This window comes from Pagrus pagrus (genome assembly GCF_965226575.1).
Source record: "Pagrus pagrus genome assembly, chromosome: 22".
Lineage (NCBI taxonomy): Eukaryota > Metazoa > Chordata > Actinopteri > Spariformes > Sparidae > Pagrus > Pagrus pagrus.
This window is the reverse complement of record NC_140204.1, coordinates 2922273-2934002: the sequence shown is the minus strand read 5'-3', so window position 1 is coordinate 2934002 and position 11730 is coordinate 2922273. Positions and strand designations below refer to the sequence as shown.

General features: G+C 48.6%; 1 protein-coding gene across 1 annotated transcript; it reads left to right on the top strand.

Moving 5' to 3' along the window:
• The first annotated feature begins 79 nt into the window (after positions 1–79).
• LOC311251860 (uncharacterized protein) lies at positions 80–11520 on the top strand. Its single transcript, XM_084344505.1, has 5 exons — positions 80–3048; positions 5383–5760; positions 5902–6639; positions 7158–7740; positions 10035–11520. Exons 1-5 carry the CDS (start codon positions 1352–1354, stop codon positions 11169–11171), a joined length of 4533 nt encoding a protein of 1510 aa, XP_084200631.1. The 5' UTR covers positions 80–1351; the 3' UTR covers positions 11172–11520.
• The last annotated feature ends 210 nt before the right edge of the window (positions 11521–11730 follow it).

Below are 11730 nucleotides of genomic sequence, written 5' to 3'. Positions count from 1 at the left end.
TCTGTTTCTGTCGTCTTCTTACTGAGCTGATAAAGTGTCTCTACTGTACAGGACTTCAAAGATTTCTGACATTACAGCAGAAGCAGATGTAAATGATCCAGACCGGAGCCCGACTGATACGATCCCTCAAGGCCGATTGTTCTGCTTTGCTTCACCACTGAAGAAAAGTTGTTTTGAACCATCTGTCGCTCGTTACCATTACCAAGCTTGAACCTGTGAAGAGGCCGGTTCACCACCAACACCAACGCCTCCATCTCAGCGTGCAGTCATGACATACATCGTTAGGAAGCTTAGATTCTGGTGGTTCTGTTCATGCAAACCATTTCAAGATAAAAACCTCATCAGCACGGTACAACCAACCAACCAACAAACAAACAAACAAACAAACAAACAAACAAACAAACAAACAAACAAACAAACAAACAACTCACAGACTAACTGTCTTCTCTTAGTCCCAAACGTCCACTAGATCCATTTCAGTCTAAAACACAATATTTCATGATTAAACGCTGAGAAGAAACTGAGCACGGACGCTTGTTCCTGCTCTTATTATCCCTCCACATCAGCTAGATCCTGAGATGGCTGCCGTTTGATTGACAGCTCATCTTCTATGCCCGCCCCAGAGCCTGCAACAGCCAATGAGTGAACATGTAGCGACCCACTCTCTCTTCTGCCTCCTCTCTCCTGAGCCACTCACACGCCAGCCTCCAGATGATTGATGCATCATGTAGCCAATGAGAGTTCAGATCCAGTAATATATAGTTTATATCCGTTTTTAAAACCATAAACTTGGAAATTATGCAAGTTTGTCATTTTATGTGTTTTGCTCTTTGAGTAGGCTGTTTTTCCACCTAAACACTTGTTTTCAACTGTTATATATGTACAAAGTTGGTGTAAATAAGGAAATAAAGAAGGATAAAAAGTATTTTGAGGTCATAAAATGGCTTTATTAGCACTTCTGACAGCTCGGGGAGAAAATTCAGCGTACAAAAGAGCCCAACACCTCGTCTGTACTCCAATGACTCAACTACAGCTTTGGATTTACTCTGGACGACACTGGGACAGGTGCTGAGGACAATGTTACGTACATTTCCAGGATTAAGAGGTTAAAAGAGGGCAGAACAGGCTGCCAAAGTTCAGACCGACTGTAAACGTGTAGATACGAGTAATAAACGCTGCCAAAGTTCAAGCTGCTCCTTTTCTCTTATGAAACAAAGACTGTTAACCCTCCTCTGACTGTATATTTCCCTCCTCTCACAGATTGTTGATCTCACCGTGCTCCAAAGTTCAACAGCTGACAAGACAAATTGCTGCAATTCAATGAGCCATAAAAGAGGGTTTGGTTTCCTGCATGATGCTTTTATTCACTGTGAGGAAAGTTCAACTCTTCAGACAGTCGCTGTTGTTCAGAGGTGAAATGGCGCAGCAAAGAAAACAAGCGGACGAGCTGAAATTCAGCTGTTCGATCTGTCTGGATCTACTGAAGGATCCGGTGACTATTCCCTGTGGACACAACTACTGCATGAACTGTATTAAAGCCATGTGGGGTGAAGAGGATCAGGAGAAGACACACAGCTGCCCTCTGTGCAGGAGGAGCTTCACACCGAGGCCTGAGCTGCTGAAAAACACCATGTTGGCAGAGTTAGTGGAGGAGCTGAAGAAGACTGGACTCCAAGCTGCTCCTGCTGATCTCTGCTATGCTGGAGCTGAAGATGTAGCCTGTGATGACTGCACTGAGAGGAAGCTGAAAGCTGTCAAGTCCTGTCTGCAGTGTGTGGCCTCTTACTGTGAGCAACACCTCCAGCATCACTATGAATCAGCTGCTTTAAAGAAACACAAGCTGGTGGAGCCATCCAAGAAGCTCCAGGAGAACATCTGCTCCCGTCACGATGAGGTGATGAAGATTTTCTGCCGCACTGATCAGAAGTGTATCTGCCTCGTCTGCTCAATGGACGAACATAAAGGCCACGACACAGTGTCAGCTGCCACAGCGAGGGCAGAGAAGCAGAAGCAGCTCGCTCAAAGTCGGCAAAACATCCAGCAGAGAATCCAGGACAGAGAGAAAGATGTGAAGGAGCTTCAGCAGGAGGTGGAGACCACCGAGCGCTCTGCTGATAAAGCAGCGGAGGACAGTGAGAAGATCTTCACCGAGCTGATCCGTCTCATGGAGAAGAGACGCTCTGATGTGAAGCAGCGGATCAGATCCCAGCAGAAACTGGATGTTAGTTGGGCCAAAGAGCGTCAGGAAAAGCTGAACCAGGAGATCACTGAGCTGAAGAAGAAAGACGCTGAGCTGGAGAAGCTCTCGCTCACAGAGGACCACACCCAGTTTCTTCACAGCTTCCCCTCACGGTCAGCACTTACTGAGTCTACAAACTCACCCGGACCAAAAATCGACCACCTGCAGTTCTTCAAGGACGTGACAGCAGCTGTGACAGCAGCCAGAGATAAACTGCAGCAGATCCTTGCAGAGAAGTTACCTTTCGTGGAGTCAACGAGCAGAACTGAGTTCTTACAATATTCACGTCAGATCACACTGGATCCAAACACAGCACACACTCGTCTGGTTTTATCAGAGGGGAACAGAAAAATAACATTTAATAATAAAAATACACCACATCCTCAACATCCAGACAGATTCACTAGCGCATGTCAGGTGTTGAGTAAAGAAGGACTGACTGGACGTTGTTACTGGGAGGTGGAGAAGAGCGGAGGTGTTAGAGTAGCAGTCGCTTACAAGAGTATCTCAAGATCAGGGGATTTAAATGCAAGTTTGTTTGGATACAATAAGAAGTCTTGGTCATTATATTGTCACAGTAGTTATAACTTCATGCATGACAATCAGCTGACTTCCATCTCAGTCCCTGGATCCTCCAGAACAGGAGTGTACCTGGATCACAGTGCAGGTATTCTGTCCTTCTACAGCGTCTCATCCGACACGATGAGGCTCCTCCACAGAGTCCAGACCACGTTCACTGAGCCGCTCCATGCTGGACTTTGGCTTCATCCCTCTAATGGAAACACTGCTGAAGTGTGTGAAGTGAAGTAGTTATTAAAGAGGCAGAGGAGAGTTTAACATCAGAGACGTGTTGTACCTTGTCTCTCTTTACAGGGAGAACTGAAGTGATGTGGGCCCTGATGGTTCTGCTGATTGGACCTCTTGTGTGTTGTATCGATGCAGAATGTGTGTATATGTGTGATGGTGATGAAGCTGCTGAGCTGTGTGAGCACAAGTAGACGTCCTCATTGAAGAAGCAGTGAGTCGAGCTGACATCGTTCAGCTTGATGCGTCGTGTGTTAGTGTGTGAAACTCAGATATTACAGAGTGTTTCCTCTGAATGTGATCTGAACCGGGTCGACTTTTATTCATGGGACTTTAAATGTCCGCCTCCACTGATTCTGTCAACTGTGATGAATCTGTGAAATATAATAAATGTGACGAGATCGTAGAAACAGACTGTTTGTTTCAAGTGTCGTTCTTCAAGGAAGGAAGGAAAATAAAAAGAAAGAAAACACAGCAGAGTATCAGAACTTCTACTTCAGCAGAACACGCTGCCAAAGTTCAGACCGACTGTAAATGTGTAGATAAGAGTCATAAATGTGGACAAAGGTCAAGCTGCTCCTTTTCTGAACTTACTGACACGCACACATCCAAATAAATTAAAGATGAAAGAAAGAAAATACAAAAGAAATAAAATAAAATAAATACAAATAAAGAGAAATGAGTGAAGTGTGTGGATGAAGCGATCAGGTGTGAACATCAAAGAGATGGAGATGAATCATGTTCAGCTGCTGTGTCTTTGTGATGGTCATCTTCCTGCCATGATGATCAGCTCCATCTACATGAGAGACTTCAGATCTAGTAGTTGTATCAATGTCTGCATGTAATCAACAACTGACTGTCAAATCAAATAAAGAACAATTCAAAAACATTGTGACAATATTAATTGTCACTTAACATTTAATTATACAGATATATAATACTGTAGATACGTATTAGTTTCTTCTCTCTTTAAGGAAACGAAGGGCTGCATTTCAAAATAAAGTGTGGCAGCAGCTTGAGTTTCCCTTTTTCTTTGTTAATGTTTCACATCTTAACAGTCTCAACCAATTTTACAACAGATAGATCTCAACACATCTTAACAATTGAACAGCTGCTCTTTCTTTCCCCCTTATATCACACTTCCTGTTGTTCACTGAGAGAAAGAGGAGCAGGAGGAGAAAGAGGAGGAGGAGGAGAAAGAGGAAGAGCAGGAGGATGAGGAGGAGAAAGAGGAGGAGGAGGAGAAAGAGGAAGAGCAGGAGGATGAGGAGGAGAAAGAGGAGGAAGATAACGAGAAGGAGGAGGAGAAAGAGGAGGAGGAGGAAGAGGATGAAGAGAAGGAGGAGGAGAAAGAGGAGGACAAGGAGAAAGATTAGGAGAAAGAGAAGGAGGAGGAGAAAGAGGAGGAAGAGGAGAAAGAGGAGAAAGAGAAGGAGGAGGAGCAGGAGCAGGAGGAGCAGCAGGAGGCTTGCAGCTTGTGGGGACAGAAGACCAACAGAAGTCAGAGACGTGATGTCCACCAGAAGAAGCAGATTGTTTCTGGGTGTAAATCTAAACTACAGGAGACTCACTGAGACAGAGAGCGACCCGCTGTCAAGTCAAAGACTAATTAAAGGCAAAGAAGTGAGTTGAGTTCAGATTGAAAGGCGTCATAGAGCCAGTGCTGCTCAGAGATCCTGAAACAGTTCTGCTGGAAGGGGGTCCAGGACGCAGGTAGTTGGTTCTGAGGATGAAACAAGTTTAGACAAGATCGGAGAGCTGAGACGAACTGAGAATCAGCTGAAGGATGTTTTATAATCAACTCTGACGAGGAAGCCAGAGATGAAGAGTTCATTTTGGCTCTAATCTCATAAATTTTTTTTCAAAAGAAATCAGAGAAATCATTTGTATTAAAGGGTGAACAGCTCACAGACTGTGGTGTCTGAGTACGTTTAGCCACAGTGTCAGAGAGAAATCTACGGTTGTGTTTATTATCGTTTATTAGGCCGGAGAAATACGCTGTTACGCCGTGGGGCCGCGCGCCTGTGGACTCACCACCCGCAGGGGAGAGCGATGGGGTCGGGTGCAATGTACATCGGGCAGCAGGCGAAGGGGGGGACCTGGTTGTCCTGACCCCCGGCTTCGCAGACTAGCTCTCGGTACATGGAATGTCACCTCTCTGGTGGGGAAGGAACCGGAGCTGGTGCGGGAGGTAGAGCGGTACCAACTAGATATAGTTGGGCTCACCTCCACGCACAGCACCGGTTCTTGAACCAAACTCCTTGAGAGGGGCTGGACTCTCTCCTTTTCCGGAGTTGCACACGGTGAGCGCTGCGGGCGGGTGTGGGGATACTCACAAGCCCCCGGCTGAGCGCCCCTGTGTTGGAGTTTTCCCCGAGGGATGAGAGGGTCGCCTCCATGCGACTGCAGGTCGCTGGGGGGAAGGCTCTGACTGTTATTTGTGCGTATGCACCGAACAGCAGCTCAGAGTACCCAGCCTTCTTGGAGTCCTTGGGTGGTGTCCTGGAAGGGGCTCCACTTGGGGACTCCAAAGTTCTTCTGGGGGACTTTAACGCTCACGTGGGTGACGATGGGGAAACTTGGAGGGGGGTGATTAGGAGGAACGACCTGCCCGATCTGAATCTGAATGGGGTTCTGTTATTGGACTTCTGTGCTAGTCATGGATTGGCCATAACGAACACCATGTTCGAGCATAGGGTGGCTCATAAGTGTACCTGGTACCAGGCCACCTTAGGTTGAAGGTCGATGATAGACTTTGTGGTCGTATCATCGGACCTTCAGCTGTATGTCTTGGACACTCGGGTGAAGAGAGGAGCGGAGCTGTCAACTGATCACCACCTGGTGGTGAGTTGGATCAGGTGGCAGGGGAGGCTGCCGGACAGACCTGGGAAACCCAAACGAGTAATGAGGGTGAACTGGGAATGTCTGGCGGAGGCCCCAGTCCGTCAGGTCTTCAACTCCCACCTCCGGAAGAACTTTTCGCTCATCCCGGGGGAGACTGGGGACATGGAATCCGAACGGACCATGTTCAGAGCCTCCATTGTAGAGGCGGTCACTAAGAGCTGTGGTCAGACGGTCATCGGTGCCAGTCGGGGTGGAAACCCAAGGACCCACTGGTGGACACCAGCGGTGAAGGAAGCCGTCAAGCTGAAGAAGGAGGCCTTTCGGGCTTGGCTGGCCCAGGGGTCTCCTGAAACAGACGACTGGTACCGGGAGGCCAGGAGGGCTGCAGCTTTGGCGGTCGCTGAAGCAAAAACCCGGGTGTGGGAGGAGTTTGGTGAGGCTATGGAGAAGGACTTTCGGTCGGCCTCAAGGAAGTTCTGGCAAACCATCTGGCGACTTAGAAAAGGGAAGCGGGCCTCAGCCCAGGCTGTTTTCAGTCGGGGAGGGGACCTGCTGAACCGGACTGGGGATATTGTTGGGCGGTGGAAGAAACACTTTGAGGACCTCCTGAACCCAGCCAACACGTCCTCTGTAACTGAGGCAGAGTCTGAAGACTTGGGAGAAGACTTGTCCATATCCCTGGTGGAGGTCACTGAGATAGTCAAGAAGCTCCCCAGTGGCAAGGCGCCAGGGGTGGTACCAGGCCACCTTAGGTTGAAGGTCGATGATAGACTTTGTGGTCAGAGTGGCAGACCGGGGTGGTGGTTCCCATTTTCAAAAAGGGGGACCGGAGGGTGTGCTCCAACTAACGGGGTATCACACTGCTCAGCCTCCCTGGGAAAGTGTATTCCAGGGTGCTGGAAAGGAGGGTCCGTCCGATCGTGGAACCTCTGATTCAGGAGGAATAATGCGGATTCCGTCCTGGCCGTGGAACAGTGGATCAGCTCTTCACCCTGGCAGGCTTGCTGGGGGGGTCATGAGAGTTTGCCCATCCAGTCTTCATGTGTTTTGTGGACTTGGAGAAGGCCTACGACCAGGTCCCCCTGGAAGTACTGTGGGGGGTACTGAGGGAGTATAGGGTACCGGGGCCGTTGGTACGAGCTATCCGGTCCTTGTACGACCAAAGTGAGAGTTGTGTCCGTATACTCAGCACAAAGTCAAATATGTTTCCAGTGGGTGTTGGACTCCGCCAGGACTGCCCCTTGTCTCCGATCCTGTTTGTGATATTCAGGGACAGGATCTCAAGGCGCAGCCACGGTGAGGATAGTGTCCGGTATGGGAACCTCAGAATTGCGTCTTTGCTTTTTGCGGATGACGTGGTTCTGTTGGCTTCCTCAGCCCGTGACCTCCAGCAGGCATTGGGGTGGTTCGCAGGCGAGTGTGACGCAGTCGGGATGAGGGTCAGCACCTCTAAGTCTGAGGCCATGGTTTTCTGCCGGAAAACGGTGGATTGCCCCCTCCGGTTGGGGAGTGAGCTCCTGACCCAAGTGAAGGAGTTTAAGTATCTTGGGGTCTTGTTCACGAGTGATGGGAGAATGGAGCATGAGGTGGACAGACAGCTTGGTGCAGCGTCTGCAGTATTGCGGGCTTTGTACCGGACCATCGTGGTGAAGAGGGAGCTGAGCCGCAAGGCGAAGCTCTCGATTTACCGGTCCATCTATGCTCCAACCCTCACCTATGGTCACAAGCTGTGGGTAGTGACCGAAAGAACGAGATTGCGGATACAGGTGGCCGAGGTGGGTTTCCTCCGTGGGGTGGCTGGGCTCAGCCTTGGGGATGGGGTGGGGAGCTCGGACATCCGGAGGGGGCTCGGAGTAGAGCCGCTGCTCCTTCGCGTCGAGAGGAGCCAGTTGAGGTGGTTCGGGCATCTGATCAGGATGCCTCCTGGGCGCCTCCCCTTGGAGGTTTTCCAGGCACGTCCAACTGGGAGGAGACCCCGGGGCAGACCCAGAACCCGCTGGAGAGATTACATATCTCATCTGGCCTGGGAACGCCTCGGGATCCTCCCGGAGGAGCTGGAAAGTGTTGCTGGGGAGAAGGAGGTCTGGAGCTCCCTACTGAGCCTGCTGCCACCGCGACCCGACCCCGGATAAGCGGAAGAAGATGGAATGGAATGGAATACGCTGTTCCAGCAGCATTAAGAGCAGGATCTTATCTGAACGAGTCACAAGATCTGCGATAAACTCACCCAACTCTTCTATGAACTGGGAGTAAGAGGTCTGTAGATGACCACCAGGTGGAAGCCTGTTCCCTGGACGAGGCTGTTACTACTTGATGAAGATGGTTTTAAAACCAGAGCCTCAAAGTCAATTTAATATCCTGGCTGGAGCTTAAACTGAAAATAGATTTGTAGATTAGATCAACACCTCCCCCCTGTTTAGAGGCCCGAGCAACATGGACGTAGTTATAGTCAGGAGGGGAGGCTTCATTTAATGGTTTCAGCCATGTTTCATAAGACAGTCATGGCCAGCTTCTGCTCAGTAATCAAATCATTACTCAGTCAGGCTTTGGTGGACAGTGATCTAATATTAATGAAGCCAAATTTGAGGGTTTTAAGCTCATTGGAGCTGCAATTTCCAGTGACGGGCCGTTCAGTGGAGCTCATGGTAGATAATGTGTTAACTGGAACAAAGTACCTTTTGGTAGGAGTAAGTTTTGGCTGCCTGCAGGTCGGGATGACAGGATGCAGTAGTGACTAGCTTTGGTATTTTATTATGCAAGACTGTGTGAGGAGCCTGCTGAGACATTTCCCCCACCTTCACACATTTAGAGGATGATTCAATGAGAGAGTGCGGGGGAAGGTGATAGCTTAGTTTATAACATTGAGACTATCATGTCCCTGACTAACCATATTAACTAGGCTAGTAGACTCAAACCAGCACTAACTATCACTAGCAGGCTCTCTAGTCACCTGCGACCTGTGAGTGCTAGAAGTTCACAGCCAGCAATGAAACTGAACTTCACTGGGTACGTCCGCTTTGGATACTTGAGTAGATTCTGCTGCAAAGCATGTTTACTTCAACTGAACTGAACTTTTCAATGCAGCGTTTTTTTTGACTCGTAGCTGGATGTTTTTCCCACGATGGTTTTTGTGCCGTCACCTACAGAAAGCAAAGGATCGGACTGCTGCTCACACAGCTCGAGCCACATGGAAAAAGACGGGAGGTGTAATGTTTACAGCGTGTTTAAACTGAGAAGGTTTGGTTTGAATGCACACAGAACGGCTGAGCACGCTGTTAAAGTTCAGGCCAACTGTAAACGTGTAAGCGAGCGCTGTGAATGTAGAAGAAGAGTCATTTCCTCGAATGATGCCGAGTGTGACAGGACAGGACACTTTAAACTGGACGAAGACCTCGCCCACAGAGACTGAAGAGGACGTTTGACTGACCAACACAAAGACAAATCTCAACTACTTACAAATATACTGAGACAAAAACAACAGGCGCATCTCAAGTCATGATAACAGATCAATATATCAACTCAAAGCACTGCTGTAAACCTGCACAGGACAGCTGAACACGCTGCCAAAGTTCAGACCGACTCTCAACAAGTAAAGGAAGCTTTAAATGCAGCCGCGCTTCAAACTGCTGCAGTTGCTGGTGTGAACAGACTGATGACGCCTCCCTGTTCTCAAACACAGTCTGACTGGGTTTCCTGCTTCCTGCCCATCAGATCTGCAGTGTAGAGACGCTGTGACCAACATGCTGTGACGTGCAAGAGGCCGCCTCTTTACCGCAGATCAGCATGCAAATGTGACAAACTGACGGAGGGTTTGGTTTCCTGCGTGACGCTTTTATTCACTGTGAGGGAAGTGAAGCTCTGCAGACAGGCGCTGTTGTTCGGAGGTGAGATGGCGCAACGAAGAAACCCAGCGGACGATCTCTGTGGAGCTGAAGATGTGGCCTGTGATGTCTGCACTGAGAGGAAGCTGAAAGCAGCCAAGTCCTGTCTGCAGTGTGTGGCCTCTTACTGTGAGCAACACCTCCAGCATCACTATGAATCAGCTGCTTTAAAGAAACACAAGCTGGTGGAGCCGTCCAAGAAGCTCCAGGAGAACATCTGCTCCCGTCACGATGAGGTGATGAAGATTTTCTGCCGCACTGATCAGAAGTGTATCTGTATCATCTGCTCAATGGACGAACATAAAGGCCACGACACAGTGTCAGCTGCCACAGCGAGCGCAGAGAAGCAGAAGCAGCTCGCTCAAAGTCGGCAAAACATCCAGCAGAGAATCCAGGACAGAGAGAAAGATGTGAAGGAGCTTCAGCAGGAGGTGGAGACCACCGAGCGCTCTGCTGATAAAGCAGTGGAGGACAGTGAGAAGATCTTCACCGAGCTGATCTGTCTCGTGGAGAAGAGACGCTCTGATGTGAAGCAGCGGATCAGATCCCAGCAGAAACTGGATGTTAGTTGGGCCAAAGAGCTTCAGGAGAAGCTGAACCAGGAGATCACTGAGCTGAAGAAGAAAGACGCTGAGCTGGAGAAGCTCTCGCTCACAGAGGACCACACCCAGTTTCTTCACAGCTTCCCTTCACTGTCACCACTTACTGAGTCTACAAACTCACCCAGACCAAAAATCCATCAGCTGCAGTCCTTCAAGGACGTGACAGCAGCTGTGACAGCAGCCAGAGATAAACTGCAGCAGATCCTTACAGAGAAGTTACCTTTCGTGGAGCCAAAGAGCAGAACTGAGTTCTTACAATATTCACGTCAGATCACACTGGATCCAAACACAGCAGAGAGATGTCTGGTTTTATCAGAGGGGAACAGAAAAGTAACACGTAATGATAAAAATACACCATATCCTCAACATCCAGACAGATTCACTAACACACAGCAGGTGTTGAGTAAAGAAGGACTGACTGGACGTTGTTACTGGGAGGTGGAGAAGAGCGGAGGTGTTATTGTAGCAGTCGCTTACAAGAGTATCTCAAGATCAGGTGTGTTTGGATTCAATAAGAAGTCTTGGTCATTATATTGTTACAGTAGTTATACCTTCAGACATGACAGTCAGCAGACTCCCATCTCAGGCCCGGTGTCCTCCAGAACAGGAGTGTACCTGGATCACAGTGCAGGTATTCTGTCCTTCTACAGCGTCTCATCCGACACGATGAGGCTCCTCCACAGAGTCCAGACCAAGTTCACTGAGCCGCTCCATGCTGGACTTTGGCTTTATGGCTCTGATGGAAACACTGCTGAAGTGTGTGAAGTGAAGTCGTTATTTAAGAGGCAGAGGAGAGTTTAACATCAGAGACATGTGTTGTAACTTGTCTCTCTTTACAGGGAGAACTGAAGTGATGTGGGCCCTGATGGTTCTGCTGATTGGACCTCTTGTGTGTTGTATCGATGCAGAATGTGTGTATATGTGTGATGTGATGAAGCTGCTGAGCTGTGTGAGCACAAGTAGACGTCCTCATTGAAGAAGCAGTGAGTCGAGCTGACATCGTTCAGCTTGATGCGTCGTGTGTTAGTGTGTGAAAACTCAGATATTACAGAGTGTTTCCTCTGAATGTGATCTGAACCGGGTCGACTTTTATTCATGGGACTTTAAATGTCCGCCTCCACTGATCCTGTCGACTGTGATGAAGCTGTGAAATATAATAAATGTGACGAGATCGTAGAATCAGACTGTTTGTTTCAAGTGTCGTTCTTCATCGAGCCGCGTTATCATGTGAGGTGAACTTCAACATGACGGCAGCACAGACCTCCAATAAGTGAAGGAGGGAGGAAAATAAAATGGAATTAGTTAACTTCAAACAAAAAAATAAATAACATTTAAAAGAAAAGAAAAATTAAAATTAAGA